Raw genomic sequence first — 18,347 nt, forward strand, 5'->3', positions numbered from 1 at the left:
CTTCTTTTAATGGTTATTCGTATTACAAGCTGTTTTTCATAATTTTTCTATTTTAAAATTTCTAAATTTTCTATGTCTTTTCTCACAATGAGGTTGTCAGCTATGATTGAAACTTTTTTCCCCCTAAAGATCCCTCCTCTCCGGAAAAGTAAGCTTTTGAGAATTCTGCAGAAAGAGTAAAGAAGTAGTGAATGGGGCCCAAGAGTTTCTTCTATGTATGGGTCAGGGGCTACACGAACTGTGTGGCTTTTATTTTGGCCACTCAGATTTTGTGTATTTCCTAGTCCTCATCTGTATTTTGTATAGATGAAATTCTCATATAAGGCAAATTTGCTTTTGTGAGGTATTACTGAAGTGTAGTTTCTAATAATTTTCATTATAATTTGAACTATCATACTTTTTAGCAGCTGTAAAACTGTGTCTATAACCCAAGTTTATGGCTATTGGTAACAATCTGTAACACAATGAAGGCAGCACTTACTGACAAAGTACACATTATCTTAAGATAAGTTCTTTAGAGAATTAAATGTCAGGTAAGGGGCAGGTAAGGAAGGGCATGAAATACATACATGATGAGATGTTGAGGAAAATATGGTTAGTGATTTTGGATACCCTTTCCTTACCACAACTAAGATAGTGCTTGGGTTTGAAAATCTTTGTTCTTAGAAATGGAGTAACTCTTTGATATGCCCTCCATATAAAAGAAAAAGAAAATGTGTTAGCATTATAAGATGGCTGGGCAGCAGTGGAGAAGTGTTCATGCTCTTAATAACAAAGAAACAAAAAAAATTCTGATAGGACAGGCTAGGTCAAGGAGAAATACGTTACTGTTGTGAACCACTTTATATCTTTATTTGAAAACTCTGTCAATATTTCTGTTCAGATACTGTTCTTAAAATGGATGAGATAATGGTCCTCTCAGGGAAATAATTTTTGGTATAAGATGATATTTTTAAAATTCCAAACTCTTTATCAATTACAAAGTATAAAAATCACTGATTGTTATGGGGACAATTTAAGTTCCGAGCAGTCCCAACTACGTAGGTAAAAAAATTAAAGGGTTCAAGGTGAAGGGCTAGAGTCTATTTCAGACCTTTTCTCAAAAAGATAAACTACTAGGGAATTGTCTAATTGTGAAAGGACTGTTAGGATTTCCTAACAAATGACGTCAGTGATAAGGTACCCACCTAATACAACTCATTCCATTTTTACACAGTTCTAGTTAGGAGATTATTCTTAATAAGAGTCAAAAATTTGACCCCCTCTAATTTTCACTTATTAGCCTGACTCTCTGGTACCAAGAACAAACCTATTCTTTCTTCCAAATGAAAACTTTTCAAATATTTGCTAAAAGCAAAGCAGCTGATAAATTCTTCACTTTCTTTTCTGACAATGTAATCTTGAAAAAGGGAGAAATGATGATGGAGACAATTATTCCAGACCCAGTTCTAACTAATTAGGAGGAACTGATTAGTGAAATTGAAAGTCACAGAACTTTGGAAGTAGGTGACAACATCATCATTAACTCTGTGGGAAAAAACCCTAAAACAGAGGGGCAACATAGACATGGTCTCACATGGAGTATAGGGGGACAGATTTCAAAGAATTGAGAGACAAGGACTATTAGGACATCCATTGTTGGAGTCTCTTATTAAACAACTCAAGAGAGATCCCTGTAAAGTCACATCTTTAAACAATTCTCCCTCTTCTTCTTCATCAGGATCAACTGCAACTGGGGCAGTCAAAATTTCTTTGTTCCCAAATTCACTAAATCAGTCAGTTCCTCCTTACTGGTCAGAATCAGGTTCTGAAAAGACACTTCTTCCGTTTTTTTTCTCTACTTTCTGAAAGCAAGGCAAGTGAAGACTTCATCAGATACTTTGATCTTAGCAAATATATAATAAGAATGATGTTGGAAAGAAAAGAACCTACTGAGGTTTGTGATAAATAGTAAATCTAACAAAAAGTTGAAGGGGGTTTTTTAAGTTTCAGGAAGGTAAAAGACCCCTGCCTGGATCAGATGGTAAGGTAAGGAATAACAGAGAAGACAAAGCTACTCAACTCCTGTATTTTGCTTCTATTTTCTTTCTACCAAGGACAATGGTTTTCAGAGTAGGAAAGATAGAACAAAAGTGGTAAATAAGGAAACGAAACCCCAAATAAATGAGGAGCTAGGAAAAAAGGTATCTAGCTTTTCTCAAAGGAGTTCAGGTTATTCAGGTTAGAAAAATCCCACGTAGGCAGACTGAAAACTCATGGGTATATGTCTGGTAAAGCACTGTCAATGGTCTTTGATTAGCAGTGTCAAACAGGAGAGGTGTTATAGGACTGGAGCTGGAAAAACCCACCTTTCCAAAATGAATTTAGTATATATTCCCAGTAAAATTCCAGAATATTATAGATATACTTTATGAACACTCACAAAGAAGAAGAGGCTGGCTGAACCAGCCAGTATAGCTTCATTAACAAGTCATGGCAAAAAAAAAATTCATTTAAAAATAAGATTAGTATATGAAGGAGAATGATGTGGAGAGGCATATTGGATAGTAGTCTGGACCTGTAGACAGGAAGCTCTGAGTTCAAATCTGGCCTCAGACACTTATTAGCTATGTGACCCTGAGCAAGTCACTTAACCTCTGTCTGTTTCTGTTTCTTCATTTATAAAATGGGGATAATAACAGTACCTACCTCCCAAGTTATTGTGCGGATTGAATGAAATAATACTTGTAAAGTGCTTAGTATAGGAGCTGATGCTTTAAAAAATGCTTGCTATTGGGGGCGGCTAGGTGGCGCAGTGAATAGAGCACCAGCCCTGGAGTCAGGACCTGAGTTCAAATCCGGCCTTAGACACTTAATACAAAACTAGCCATGTCACCTTGGGCAAGTCACTTACCCCAACTGCCCCTCCAAAAAGCAAAAAAAAAAATTTTTTTTTTAAAATGCTTGCTCTATTTACAAATTGATTTCAATAAAGAATCTGACAAGGTCTCTCATAATATCCTTGTGGATAAGATGGAGACATATGGATTAGATGATAGCACAACTGGGTAGGTTTGGAATTGGCTGCCTGACCAGAGTCAGAGAAGTGATTAAAGGATCAATGTCAATCTAGAAAATGTTCAGTAGAATAACCAAAGGTTCTGTCCTTGGACAAGTTCTGATCATATTTTTATGACTTGCATGAAAGCAGAGGTCATGTATCAAATCTGTGGATGACATGAATCTGGGAGAGACAGCTAATGCAATGTTTGTTTGGATATAGGCCACATTCTTCCCCAACCCTCCACAAAAACTGTCCAAGAGAAAAATGAAACCCAAGAATGGCTTATGATCAGTATTATTATTTTTTTTAGCTATAATTACATTTGTTTTCTTTTCAGAGAAGCATGTGATTTGTATTCAGGCTAATATTATACATTTGATGACAGAATTAAGATCCAAAAGGAACCTGGTAAATTGAAAGAGTAGGCTGAATCTAACAAGATGAAATGTAATAAAGATACATCATGTCCTTTACTTGACGTTTTAAAAAAATCAGCTGCATGGGTAAAAGATAGGGAGGACAGGGCTAGAAAGAAAGGTTTGAATGTCTCCAAAGTTCAATGTGAATCAACACTGTAAGAGGGGAGTCAGAAGAAGACAAAGGGATCCTGGCTGCATTAACACTAGAAGGATGTCAAGGCGGGGAGGCAGGACAGTCTCAGTGAAGGACATTCCATTTAGCGTGTCATGTGGTAAGAGGGACTCCGATAAGCTGACAATACATAGAAGAGGATGACTTGCATGAGGTTGGAGCTTCAAATGACACCTACCCAAAATGAATGTGAAATCTAGAGAGGAAAAGTTTAATGAGGACATCATCACAGCCTTCCAATATACGGTGGGTTGTCACAGGGAAGAAGGATCAGACTAGTTTTGCTTTGCCTCAAAGGGAAGAACTAAGACCAAAAGTTTTAGAAATTAAGAAGTAGATTTTGGCTTAACATGAAGAAAAACTTGTAACAACTGACTGTGTTCCTAAACAGAATGGACTTTCTCAGGGAGTAGAAGGAAGTTCCCTATCACAGGAGATCTATAAATGGAGGCTGAGTGATCTATGTGTTGCTGGGGATGTTGTACAAAGGATTCCTTGTGAGTTAGGGCTTAGGACAGATGACCTCTTAATATCATCCAACTCTGAGACTTTTGCTAGTAGCTGATTGATAATAGAAATAACATGATTAAGATGCCAAGTCATTTATGCCTTAATAGAGTATTTATTTTCAAAATCCTAAGTTAAATAATAGAACAGAAAAAAATAGATATATAAAAACAATGGTTAATGTAGCAATCTCTTCTATTCAAAATGAAAGAAAAACCCCATATAACTGAAAAGTTAAACATAATTCTATTCAACTAATTAAGCTTACAATAACAATTCAGCTCCTTCAAGTGCTTTGACCTTTTTCCTCTCTGGCTTCCTCCTTAGCTCTGGTCTTCAGCCTCACTAGAGTTCACTATAGCTGAAGTTATATTATCAAATTAATCCAGCTGGCTTCTCCTTAATTTAACCATTCTGATATCATATCAGGCACCTTCATTCAGGGAGGAAGATAATTAAATCATCATCAATGAGTTTCTCTCAACACTTTGGTCTCTGTAGTGCACAAGACGATCATGTAAACTGAGAATGGATGTAGAAATGATTCTCTTTCTCATGAATTTCTACTTGCAGGTATGGGTAGCTTTGCTAAATGAATGCAACTTAGCTAAACACACATTTAACTGTTTACCTAAAAGAAGGGTAAAAACTGAGAAAACAGAGGATAATTTTTGTCTCTTGAATCTGTTTTGTGAATATTTTTTGTTTGGGACTGATTGATAACACAGCCATTAACAAAATTAGAAATAGTGGTATCGTTTACCCCTATTGCCAGAGCATAACCAGCTCCTTCTCTGTTACATCTGATCAGTTCTTATAGAAGCTTTACATAGCCAAAAGTATCTTTCAGGAAATGATTCTGCAAAGAATGACTTTGTAAATCAAAAGAAAGATTGGTAAAGAACAATGGAGTAAATCAAAGTTTTGAGAACACAACACATGGTAAGAAGCAAACAGAGGACTTTAAAAAAAAATCAATGTTGCTGACAACTTCCTCAGCATGCCAGCTTTAAAAGTGTTTACTGGAACACATGCTCTTGGGGGGGGAAATTCTTTTTGTGTTGCAATAATATTTTTCACAGAAAGTCATCAAATATGGACTTACCTGTGTGACTGGATGATGTTTTTCTATAACAACAGAACTCATAGGAGGCAACACCCCTATTACAGCTAAATTGCTACAATTTCTACTGCTTTTAGTAGGCAAATCAGGTCTCCCTGCAATCCGGGCTGTAATTGTTCTTCCTGCCTTCTGCTGAGCAGATGTCACAACCTTTGGTCCAAACTAGATGAACAAAGAAGGAAATAACCAACAAGGACATAATCACCTTGGAGAAACTAAATATTTTGTATCTATGCATAATATTCAATTCAATTATTACTCTGCTGTCTATGTGGTGTTACATCTAATGATAGTTAAAATCTTATCATAAAATGAGTAACAAAGTACAAAAAATTTGTCTCACAATTTCATGATTACAACATTATAAAAATTATGAATAAGCCAAATTTTTATTGTTCAGTGAAAGTGAGGTAACTTCAGTCTGATACAAGTATATTCTAGCATACAATAAGGACTTTAAAAACCCTCAAAAAAAAAGTATGGGAAAAAAGGAAAAAAATCCTAGATTTTCAAATCACTGCTCAAGTTTTGTCACTTAAACCAGACACATATAGCGATGGTTCCCTTCATTCTCCTTTCAATTGAGTGCAACAGAAGAAAATATCTAAATTAATTGAAATGAAAATTACAGGAAAAATTTTCAGTAATTCTGGAGTCAGAATTAGTAGAGATTAGCCTGCCATCTACAGTCCAATGTGAATCTACTGCACATGGTAGTTGCTTGTATGAAATATGTATTTTGACAACATATTTTCAACCCAAATATTCTCTCCTTATTTATTTTTAATACCATTGCAAGTGTTTCCAAAGAATGAATGGGATTCCTGGATGTGGGCACAATTCTTTAAACTTGGCCATATTTTGGTATTTACCTTCTTCTTAGGGAAAGGCTAAACATGAACTCCCTGTTATTTCAGGTTGGAAGTTGGGACAAAATGAGGCATTCCCCCAAATCACTGAGTAGTTAACAAAAGGTTTATTTACTTTGACCCAACACAGTAGCGTTATCCAGCAAAGATACTGGATGTAGGACCCCCTTGTCCCCATGTGGAAAAGTGTCTGGTCACGAGGGCAGGGCATGGTGATTTGAGTAATCTTCAGACATATATAAAATCGGAGGGGCCACAACTCCCTCTGGACAGGTCTTTTTATGTCCTTAGGTGAACAGGAAACAGTGTAATGAAGGGAGGCAGGGGCCAATCGAGTCCTAGGGAACAGCTTTGTTCTCTTTTTGGGGAAATGGAGGAACCTTGGTCTTAACACACCTCTATTCCTTGTTCATGATTCTACCTTCTTGCATGGTTGTTTAAAACCTAAGTTGGCTAGTCAATTTCCTGTATAACACATGGCTCTCTTTAGACAACTATCCCTTTTCCATCATTTTTATTTTTCTCTCCCTTACCCCAATTTCATTCTTGAAAGCTTCCCATCCTACTTGAGCTGACTTCCCTTGTAAGATTTTAGGTCATGGAATATTATGTATGAACTCTTTGAAAGCTTCTCTCTCAAAGTTTAGAGTGTATGTAACACTACCCTCAGTTTTTGTCATCTTCTCTATCACAAATCCTAAAAGGGAACATAGCTCCCCTCTAAAGTTCTCATCATTTCTACCCCAGCAACCAGGGCTTCTCCTAGAGCTATATTCCAGACATAGGCAGCATCCCATCAAGTTTCCAGGCAGCAGGTATACTAACGAAGGGGGCTGTGTTTGGCCAGAGTCAGGAGAACCCAGGGTCAGATTGGCTCTATGACGCCTGCTAGCCTCTAACCATGGAGAGGTCTTTTAACGTCTTTAAGCTACAATTTCCTCTGCTGTAAAACAGATTTTTGTCATGAGACTTAAAACCTTAAATAATTGGTTGTTTTAATTACTTAGGTGGTCAAATTTGCTTCTCAGTCATACTTTCTGAATCTTGAGGCCACAGATTTTATTACTGGATCCTCTTTTGGATTTTTGTTTCCTTTGACTTTCTAGATGTTGTAATTACTATTCTCCTTCCTACACTATGGTGGTACCTAGTGGTACCTAGCTTGGTAGATTTAGACAGTTTTCTTTCTCCCCCTTCCTTTTTCAGATTAAGGCCCTTTTGACTATATTTCTAAGATTCAAATGTGCATATTTGCACAAAAGTGTTCTTATTTTAAGGTTGGGAAGTTGGCCAAATAGTTTTGCTATTATTACTAATTATTTACTTATGTTGAATTATCCATATATGGTAAAAGGTACATAGAAAGGCAAGGATACAAATAATGGTAGGGTCACATGATAAGTGGCTAATTTGAAAAATCTAGAGTTTATATATACTTACATACACACACATATTATGCTAAAAATCTAAGTTTTATCCAAATATGTAGCATAAGTTTCAAGTAAAAGATTTAAACAAACACATTCATGTTTATTTAAATAATCTGTATAGGGGGGCAGAGTGAAGATGGTGGAGTAGAAACAGGCCCTCTGCGCGGCTGCGGCTCTCACCACCTCCAATCCATGTAAAAGGGGACTCTGAACAAACTTTTGAGCTACAGAATCCACAAAATGACACAGAGAAGCTAACCTCCCACTGAGGACAGCCTGGCAGGAATTGACCAGGGCAGCACTCTGGGAGCCAAGCCCAGCTCCACTCTGAGGTTTTAGCCCCAGGGCGGGCCTGACCTGCCGCTGGCTGGAGGGACTCCAGATCACCAGCAGCTGTGGCGGTCCAGAATTATCAACACATAGATGCTAAGGACAAAGTGAGAGGTCAGTGCAGTGTGGACTTAGGGACCCAGTAGTTGGGAGTGTGTCGGCTTTTGCCCCAGGGGCGAGAAGCTTCTGAGGGTTGTGGCACAGCTGCCATGTGGCAACTTCAGCTCCTGGCTTGCAGACTGTAGGGGGACCAAACGACCAGTCTGAGGGGTCATCACTCTTGCTTTAACCTGCTTGGATCTGGATTGCGGTCTAGGGTGGAGGTCCTGGGGTGTGCAACCAGCTTGCCAGAGCATGTGGAAGCTTCAGCAAGGGGACCCAACTAATACCTCTAGCAGCTAAGAAACCCCAGTGTTTGGTATGAAGCTCCCCATCTGGTAGCAGAGTCCTACTGTGGCAAAAAAGGCCAAAAGTCAAGTAATTGAGTGGCAACATGACCAGGAAAGGGAAGCAAAGCAAACAGAAGAATCCAACATTAGACTCCTATTTTGGGGACAAAAAGGATCAAAGAATGGAACAGGAGGAAGACAGTGAAGTTAGAACTGCTGCACCAAAAGCTTCATAGGAAAATACATTCTGGTTACAGGCCATAGAGGATCTTAAGAAGCAGATAAGAGAAGTGGAGGAAAAATTGGGAAGAGAAATGAGAAAGATGCAAGAAAATTATGAAATGAGAGTCAACAGCCTGACTGAGGAAAATAATACCTTGAAAAACAGACTAACTCAAATGGCAAAAGAGTCTCAAAAAGGCAATGAGGAGAAAAATGCCTTAAAAAGCTGAATTTGCCAGATGGAAAAAGAATCTCAAAAGCTCACTGAGGAGAATTATTCCTTCAGAATTAGATTAGAGCAAATGGAAACTAATGACTTTATGAGAAATCAAGATGCTGTTAAACAGATCCAAACAAATGAAAGAATAGAAGGCAATGTGAACTATCTCATGGGAAAAACCACTGACCTGGAAAAGAGATCTAGGAGAGATAATTTAAAAATTATTGGACTACCTGAAAGCCATGATCAGAGAAAGAACCTAGAAATCATCCTCCAAGAAATTCTCCAAGAAAACTGCCCTGATGTTTTCGAACCAGAGGGCAAAACAGAGGTTGAAAGAATCCACCGATCACCCCCTGAAAAAGATCCCAAAAAGAAAACTCCTAGGAATATTCTAGCCAGGTTACGGAATTCCCAGATCAAGGAGAGAATATTACAAGCAGCCAGGAAGAAACAATTTGAATATTGTGGAAACACAATCAAGATAACTCAGGATCTGGCAGCTTCTACACTGAGGGATTGAAAGGTTTGGAATGTGATATTCTGGAGGTCAAAGGAGCTGGGATTAAAACCAAGAATCACCTGCCCAGCAAAACTGAGTATTATGTTTCAGGGGAAAATATGGTCATTCAGTCGAATAGAGGACTTTCAAGCATTCTTTATGAAAAAACCAAAGTTGAATAGAAAATCTGACATTCAGATACAAGAAGCAAGAGAAGCATGAGAAGATAAAAAGGGAAAAGAAATCATAAGGAACTTATCAAAGTTGAACTATTAACATTCCTACATGGAAAAACAATAATTGTAACTGATGAAACTTTTCTCAGTATGAAAATAGTTAAAGGGAGTATGTCTATATTGGAAGGTATATGGGCATATGAATACATATGTGAATGTGTGTATATATGCTTATAGGTACATAGATAGAGGGCACAGGACCAATTTAATAGGAAGGGATGATACTTAAAAGGTGAAATCAAGAGGTGAGAGAAGAATATAATGAGAGGAGATGAGGAGAGACAGAATGGGGTAAACTATCTCATATAGAAGAGGCAAAGGAAAATGGTTACAATGGAGGGGAAGAATAGGAAGGCAAAAGGGAATGGGTCAACCTTATTCTCATTGAATTTGGCTCGGGGAGGGAATGACATACACACTAAATAGGGTTTCTCACCCTATAAGAGAGTAGGGGGGAAGGGGATGAGAGGGGGGATGATGGAAGGGAGGGCAGGCTGGGGGGGAGGGAAGTTGGAAGCACCCACTTTTGAAAAGGAACAGGATCAAAGTAGAGTATATAACAAGGGGAAGGTGGGATAGGAGGGGGGGGAAATATAGCCAGTCTTTTACAATATATCTACTATGGTAATATTTTGCATTAGCTACACATGTACAACCTATTCTGAATTGCTTATCTTCCCAGTAAGGGTAGGTGATAAGGGAGGAAGGGAATGTATCTGTAATTCAAAGTTTTAAAATCAAATGTTAAAAATATATATATAATTATTATTAATACTTTTTTACATGTAATTGGGAAATAAGTTATACAGGCACTGGGGCATAGAGATCCACCTGCCCTACTGGAAAAGTTGAAGGGGGTATGGGAGAAGATATGGGAGAGAACAGATTGGAGGAGGGGATATCCTGTGGGACTGCTATTTTGGGGCAGTGGGTAGGGGAAAAACGGGGAGAAAATTCGTAACTCAAAATCTGGTGGAAATGAATGATGTATATCTGAAGTTAATAAAGCATTTGAAAAATGAAAAAAAGAAAAAAATTATATATGTATGTAGGATATCAAAATGTGTCATTGACAACAGTTGAATTTTTTGTGGGATTATACTGAGTTTCAGATATGTGTGTGTATATACACATACACACACCATACATATATAATATATATGTATATATCAACATACTGATAATTTATAGAAAAATCACAAAAAGGATGTAAAATAAACCCAACAAGCAGTTAAAAATTATTTTCTTGTTGTTGGGATAGGGAGAAACATTTAAATGCATGCAGAAATACTGCTTTAGAAATATGTGTTTAAGTATCCTTTTTGTGCATGGTACCAGATACGGTAGGAAAAAGACTTGAGTCCCTTTCAGTTTAAGTGCTGCGTCCTACTGAAGGCTCTTCCTAAGTCATCTCATTGTTCAGGCTTTGCTTAGTACATAGTACATGATTGTTGAATAGCACTAATCTTATCCCGGAAAATGGCACCACCTGGTGGCCAACCTCAGAAACTTGCTCAAGTGTTTTTCCTACCATCCCAGGTACCATGCCCTCCCCTTCTTATCATTCACAGATTTATCCAAGCAATCTTTTTCACACATATTGACATATCTATCTCAATTCTATTTCAATAGAACTTAGAACTCTTGTCCAGTTCACCTAAAAAACCCCTTTGTTTTCCTCACTAGATTTTTTTATGCAGGTCAAAAACCAATCTATAAATGTAGCTATAATGTATAATGGTAGATCTAGTCACTACAACTGTAGCGAGGAAAAGGAAAGCCATAAAAAGCTTACGTGAAAACAGACATGTAAAAATATCATCAGTAGCTACTTCCAGAATCCTTTTCATAATCCTTTTTTCTTAACCACCACCATTTGAGAAAAACAAAAATCTTGGTCTTAATCACTTTTCTTTCCATTTGGTTTCACCACTAGTACTCTAAGAATAAGATTTACCTATATATTTTTTGTTGTTCTAATAACAATGTGTTTTACCATCTGTTTTGAACAGATCACATTTTTAGCCATATAATGAATGGATTGATCAAGGATTATATGGGTTTGCCTGGAACCCAACTACCAATAACCATGTATGACCCTGCTTCTATGGGAAGGTGTGTTCTGAGCCTGTCTCTTCTCCCAGATCTCCTAAAGAAACAAAGTAACAACAATAACCAAAAATTTCCTCCAACCCTAACTTTAAGGACTGACTTGTTCATAAGGTGGGGCCTCCCTGAAATTGTACTGACCATCTCGTCTGCTGATGCTTGTCCTGGTGCTGGTGCTGGTATTGAGAGAAGTGAAGGATCAAAATGAATAGAACCATCTTTCCCTGAACCACTGGGACCATGGTCATCTTTCTTACTTGTGCTCTCTATGCCTAAAAAAACCAAAGAAGAACACTATTAAAACATTTCACCATTCTTCAATTAACATGGTGCTCAACAGTGACACTGATATAGTATGACTAAAATCACAACATGCCTAAGAATTTTAATTAAAGAGTTGACTGAGAAACAAAACGGGAAAAAACAAACAACCAGAACTATTCAAAATACCTAACTAGCTGATACCATAAAATCTAGCTACACCCAGGATGACAGAATTCTTGGTCATATATGCTGGATATAGCTACATTAATATGGTTGGCATCAAAATATCTAGTTAAAATCAATATTAGTAGTTATTCGGACTTCAGTCTCCTTTCCCTGTTTAATAGGCCTAAACACCATCTTTTCATTTATTAAATAAAAAATTATGTACTGTACTTGACTGGTTTTGGAATTGAAAATAAGAAATCCAGTTTTCATCTTGTGCTGTCATCATATGCCAATAGCTTTGGTATCATAATATTAAAGTGCTGAAAGTTTCAAATATCTAAAAACCCATGGCAGTCCTCCCTTGTATTTGGACCCTTTTCATCTGGATCCTAATATTTAGAGCTGCAAGGAGCTCTAGAGATCATCTAGTCTAACTTCCTTTCTTTTCACATGAGGAAGCTGGGACCTTGGGGGGTCATGTAACTTGCTAGAAGCAGAAAGTGGCAAAGAGAGGATTCAATTAAGGTCTCTCAACTGCAAAACCAGGTCTCTTTCCACTTTGCAAAATATCTCCTCCAGCATTCAGGACAATGCAATTATGTTCATTTTCCATCTTTCTTTTATTCATTTACTAGAATAACAACAAAAGTATTTCTTTTACTAGATAATTCTGTCTTTTGTGAAAAAATTTAAAACCACAAGTAACAAAACCCCCACTTCTTTCATTGTTTTTGTGTTACCTTTTTTCCTATAAGTTCAATATATATATATATTTTAAAGCAATTGGGGTTAAGTAACTTGCTCAAGGTTACACGGCCAGTTATTTCTGGGTGTGGTGCTAAGTGTCTGAACCTGGATTCGATCCCAGGTCATCCCGACTCTGGGGCCAGTGCTCTTACTCGCTGTGCTACCTGATCGCCCCATAAGTTCAATATTTTTAAAAGAGCTTGGCACACACTTTATTATCTTCACTCACTTTCACTGTAAGATAAGGCAAACTTTGCAACATTTTTGTAGCTTAAAAATAGTTCTATAGAAATATTTCTGTTGCTAATTTAATAAGATATTTATCTTTATTGATTATGGTAACCTCATTCCATTTGATAATTGTATCCCTTTAAAACTAGAGTTTGAAATAGTTTTACTTTTTTTTTTTTCCCATGAAAGGTTAAAAACATGTTGTACTCCTTTCTTCAGGTAAGAAAGTAGAGTGCTGAAAGATCAGGTCTGGTCCTGAGGGACCTACAACTAGAGGTGACAAACATATCACTAATGTATGCCATCTGAGATGGGCTCCATTTGAGATTGAAATGTACACTTCTGCCTTCTCAAATTCATTGCTGTCATTCTAATTTTGGCTCAATTATTTTTCAGTTAAAACATATAATCCAGGTACATATGAAAAAACAAATTGAGACATGTTATAATTAATCATTCTAAATGTGTATAATTGTTACATTTTTGAGTCACTTCACAATAAACTCAGATTTCCAATTTATGATATCTAAGACCTCTTATGTTTATGATGAATTTGGCAATGTAACCTTAATGTGTAGAAAGTAAATAATCAAGTCAATCCAAATCGAATATCTGAATAGAAAATTTAATATTGTATCAGGATAAGAAGTGCTATTATTATTTCAGCTCATAATCCCATTTAGTAAGGTATGTTGTTTGTTTTTTGTAAATGACACAAAACTTATGACATGTTATAAATGCCAGGCAACTTTCTAAGACTATATAAGGTATAGGACAGTTGCTGATGGGTTTCCTCATTAGATATTCCCAATGCTGATTAAATCACAAGTCTGGACAAATACACACACACACACACACACACCATATACATCTCATGTACGAAACCTTATAGATGATTTAACCTCTTTCGTACATGAAGATATGGAGACAAAGGGAAGCTTCACAGGCACGCAGAAAAGTTAGGGGTAGAGGTGGACCTAGAACCTAAGTCTCTACTCTTATGCCAGTGGTTTCTTCCCTCATACCATTAACCTGCCATTTAAATTTTTAAAACTGTCATTCAATAATAATATGTTTGTATTTTATAAATTACATAAATACAACCACTTCACATGGAGAATTTTAAAATCTTATTACTTTTTCTACATTTTTTTCCTACCATTATCTTACAAATATGGAAATTGAAGCACAGAGAAGCTACTTCCTAGGTTGAAATTACACATTAGAAATCAAATTCTCAGAAGGATTGATGACATTTCTAGGCTAAGCCCTGACATTAAAACAAGATCAATGTAGAAGCTTAATTGAACCTGCAGGTAACGTGAATGGCTAATTGGGGAGGCAGATCAACACAGTAGATAGTACCCTGGAGCTTGGGGTAGGAAGGGCTGAGTTCAAGTCCTAAATTGAAGACAAAATAGATAGGTAGTACCTAGGTCACTTCATCACTCTGTACCTCAGTTTCCTCATCTATAAAATGGGGATAACAATGCTTGAACCACTTGCCTCACAGGATTAAGAAGCATTGGGTAAAACCTCCAAGAGCTATAATCAATGGATGATTGATGATGATACTATGGCAAACATTATGGAACAACAATAATTATTACCATCTTGAACAATTCAACAGCTAACATTACTATGTGCAAGAAACTGTGCCAGACACTAGGCATTACAAGACTTTTTGAAGGATACAGTTCCTATTCTTGAAAAACTTGCATGCTGTGGGTGATAAAGTAGAAAGATTCATGGCTAAACACAGATATATGTAGAGAGGGAAAATTTAATACTGGAGAGAACACATGTGAAGTGGAGGTGTTAGAAAAGGCTTCGGAGAAGAGGCAGAACCAGAGATTAAGCCTGGAAGGAAGGTAACACTTCTGAAAGGCAGGAATGAACAAGTACATCCCAGACACAGGAATTGCTTGTTTATCTGTACAGAGGCAGGAGATGATGGGTCAGGTTTGGAAATAAGTAGTAGCTTAGTTTGGCTGCAAAAGTGAGTGTGGGTTGGGGTGGCTAGGTGGCACAGTGAATAGAGCACTGGCCCTGGAGTCAGGAGGACCTGAATTCAAATCCAACCTCAGACACTTAGCACAAAAAAACTAGCTGTGTGACCTTGGACAAGTCACTTAACCCCAACTACCCTACCTTCTCCACTCCAAAAAAAAAAAGCAAAGAAAAAAAGTGAGTGTGGGAAGAGGAGGGATGTGAAATATGGCTGGAAAGGCAGCCTGGAGGCGGAAAGGCTCACAGCCATGCCAAGGAGTTTATATTCTATGCTAAAAGAAATAGGAACAGGCTGGAGGTATTTGAGCAGGAAAAATACTATGGCCAGACTAATGCTGCAGGATGTTCATGTTGGCAGCTATGGGAAGGATGTCTGAGGAGAAAGACTTGATAGGGAGACTAATTAGGAGGCCATACCAGCAGTCTAGATGAGGGGTGATTAGGATCTGAAATGGACTGGTGTCTGTGAATGAAGAGGAGTGCCTTGCTTTGGAGACCACCCCCAATTTGCCGTATCTTGTTTGTACATGTACATAGCTGTTTGTATATTGTCTTCCTCACTAAACTGTCAGCTCCCTGACAGCCCGGACTGGGGTTTGTTGTTTTTGGCTTGCTCTTTGCCCAGAGCTTAGCATAGCACCTGGCACACAGTAGGTACTTAATAAACGCTAACTGACTAACATTTGGGACAGATGCTGAAGAAGTAGAATTGAGGGGTCTTGACAACTGATTGTCTATGGGAAGTGAGGGAAGAAGAAGAGTTCAAGATGACCCTTAGGCTTGAATTCTGAGTGATTGGAAGGCTGGTGGTGTTGCCAGGAGACAATGGGGAACAGACTATCGAGGAAGAGGGTGGTAAGCCAGTGAAGCAAAGAAGTCAATTAAGATAAAGGTTGAGAAATGATTTAGCAGTAAAGAGGTTAAATGGCAAACTCTGAAAGAAGATTCAATTGAGGGATGGGGTCAGAAGCAAGTCTGCAAGGAATTAAGACCAGAGTGAATGGTAAAATGGCGGCAAAGAGTTTAATCTACTTTTGGGAACTTTAGCAGTAAAAGGGAGGAGAAATCTAGGATGATAGCTTGAGGGGACAGCACTGTTGATTTAAGGTATATTTAAAAACGAGGAAGATGAATATTTCTATAGAGAGGAAAAGGCCAAGAGACAGGGAATAGTTAATGGGACAATCTCATAAAGGGGACAGGAAGGGTCATGTTCAAAGTAATACCCAGAAAGGCTGGCTTTTGAAAAGGAGAATGAACACCTCACCAGAGTTTCAAGAAGGGAATAAAAGAGAGAATGGATGAAGATGTGAGGAGGTTCTGAGGTGGGGATGAAGGCTTGGTCACACTTCATCTGGAATACTGTGTTCAATTCTAGGTACTATGTTTTAGAAAGGACACGTGCTGGAGAATGTTTAGCAGAAGACAACTAGGAGGGAGAAAGGTTTGAAGTCAGGAGTTCCAGGTGGGGAGGTGAGGTTATCTAAGCAAGAGAAGACTGATGAGGAAATGATAGCCATCTTCCATGTATTTGAAAGACTTTTATATACAAAAGAGATTAGACTTATTCTATATGGCCCTTTAGCACATAATTACAATGAATAGGGGGAAGGGGAGAAGAGGGAAATTTAGGATTGGTGCAAGAAAAACTTCCTAACAATCAGAGCTACTGAAAAGTAGAATGGAATGCTTTGTGAGGCTAGGGATTTCTCTTTATTGGAGATCACCAAGTAAAAGCTTGAAGGGTGTAATGAAGAGCGGATTCTTGAACCTATATGGACTGGAGTAGATGGCCTTTGAGTTCCCTTTTAACTCGAGATTCTATGATACAGTGAGATGAGGAACTTCTAACAGATGGCTCGATCCACCTGGGACAGTTTGGTGGATGCAGAACTGGTTGAACAACCAAAAAGCATCATTAATGGCACACTACTGACTTGTTGAGAGGTTTCCTGGGGCATGCTATCCCAAGGATCCCAAGGGATCAGTTATTGGCCATGTTCTATGAAACATTGTTGTCATGGACATAGATAAATGCACAGATGGCATTCTAATCCCATTTGCTTAAAATGCAAAGCTAGGAGTGATAGCTAGTATACTCAATGGAGAGTTAGGATTCAAAAAAGACTAAAGGCTAAAATGATAGCCTGAGGAAATTTTAAAGGTATAAATACAAATTAGTCCTATACTTAGATTAAAAAAAAAAAACCGAACAGCTACACAAGTCCAAGAGAGAGAAATGATAGCTGTCTTCAAGCATTTGGCGGGCTATCTAAAGGAGAAGGTACTAGGCTGGTTCTGACTGTCCCGAGGTAGCAAAAGTAGGAACAATGGGCGGGGGCTACAGTTAGATTTGAGTTAAGAAAAAACTTGCCAACAATCAGAACTACCTCAAAATGGAATAGCCTGTCTCAGGAGGTAGTGGGTTTACCCTCACTAGAAGTCTTCCAGGAAAGGCTAGATAACCACTGGTTGGGATGTTGTAGACAATAGGAGGCAAGAGTAAATGAATAAGAATCACCAGGAGCCCACCTGAAATTAGACGTTTTTAGAAGATGAAGTCAGCATGGTTTTAAAAAAAAATTTCTCCCAACAGTGTTAAGTGACTCAAGAGTAGGAAGGGGGAAGGCAGATGGTAGGGGTGACTTTAGCTTGAGGATTAGCAGGGGTTGAATGTGGAAGGACAAAGGGATAAAGGAATCACAGATAGAAAGTAACACCTAGTGGGTGACAAGGGAGGAAGGGAATGAATCTGGAATTCAAAGTTTTAAAATCAAATGTTTAAAAAAATATATATATATATACTATTATTAATACTATTTAACATGTAATTGGGAAATAAGATATACAGACACTGGGGCACAGAAATCCACCATACCCTACTGGAAAAGTCGAAAGGGGTATGGGAGAAAATATGGGAGAGAGCAGATTGGAGGAGGGGATATCCTGTGGGACTGTTATTTTGGGGCGGTGGGTAGGGGAAAAACGGGGAGAAAATGTGTAACTCAAAATCTGCTGGAAATGAATGATGTAAATCAGAAGTTAATAAAGCATTTGAAAAATGAAAAAAAAAAAAAGAAAGAAAGTAACACCTGTTAATAAACAGACTAACCAGTATATCCAGAGTAAAGGAAGGAAAGTCAGGCCAGAACAGGGGTAGACAGATTTCAAGAAGGAATTGAGAGACTAGATGAAAAGAAGGTTTGAGAAGAGTATGGCAATGAAAGAAACAGGAGGAAAGGAGATGGTGATCAGAGCTCCCAATTATTTTTAGGGTAGTAGCCTGGCATTTAAAATCTTCAAAATTTGGCTCTAACTTGTTCTTCTAGCTTTTATATTACTTTTCTTAACCACTC

The 18,347-nt window shown here is 37.8% G+C and overlaps 1 protein-coding gene across 3 annotated transcripts in view; it reads right to left on the reverse strand.

Annotated features, from left to right (window-relative positions):
• The window catches only part of POC5 (POC5 centriolar protein), a 65,262-nt gene that overhangs the window by 6,006 nt on the left and 40,909 nt on the right, over positions 1-18,347 (reverse strand). For all 3 annotated transcript variants that reach the window (XM_069096253.1, XM_069096251.1, XM_069096252.1), the window contains 2 exons: positions 11,713-11,843; positions 5,247-5,426 (listed from right to left, as the gene is read on the reverse strand). In XM_069096253.1, the coding sequence (XP_068952354.1) occupies positions 5,247-5,426; positions 11,713-11,843 (311 nt within the window). The remainder of the gene's footprint in view (positions 1-5,246; positions 5,427-11,712; positions 11,844-18,347) is intronic.

The sequence above is a fragment of the Petaurus breviceps genome, unplaced genomic scaffold, assembly GCF_028583685.1.
Source record: "Petaurus breviceps papuanus isolate PSGF00001 unplaced genomic scaffold, PetGlider_PUasm1.0 229, whole genome shotgun sequence".
Lineage (NCBI taxonomy): Eukaryota > Metazoa > Chordata > Mammalia > Diprotodontia > Petauridae > Petaurus > Petaurus breviceps.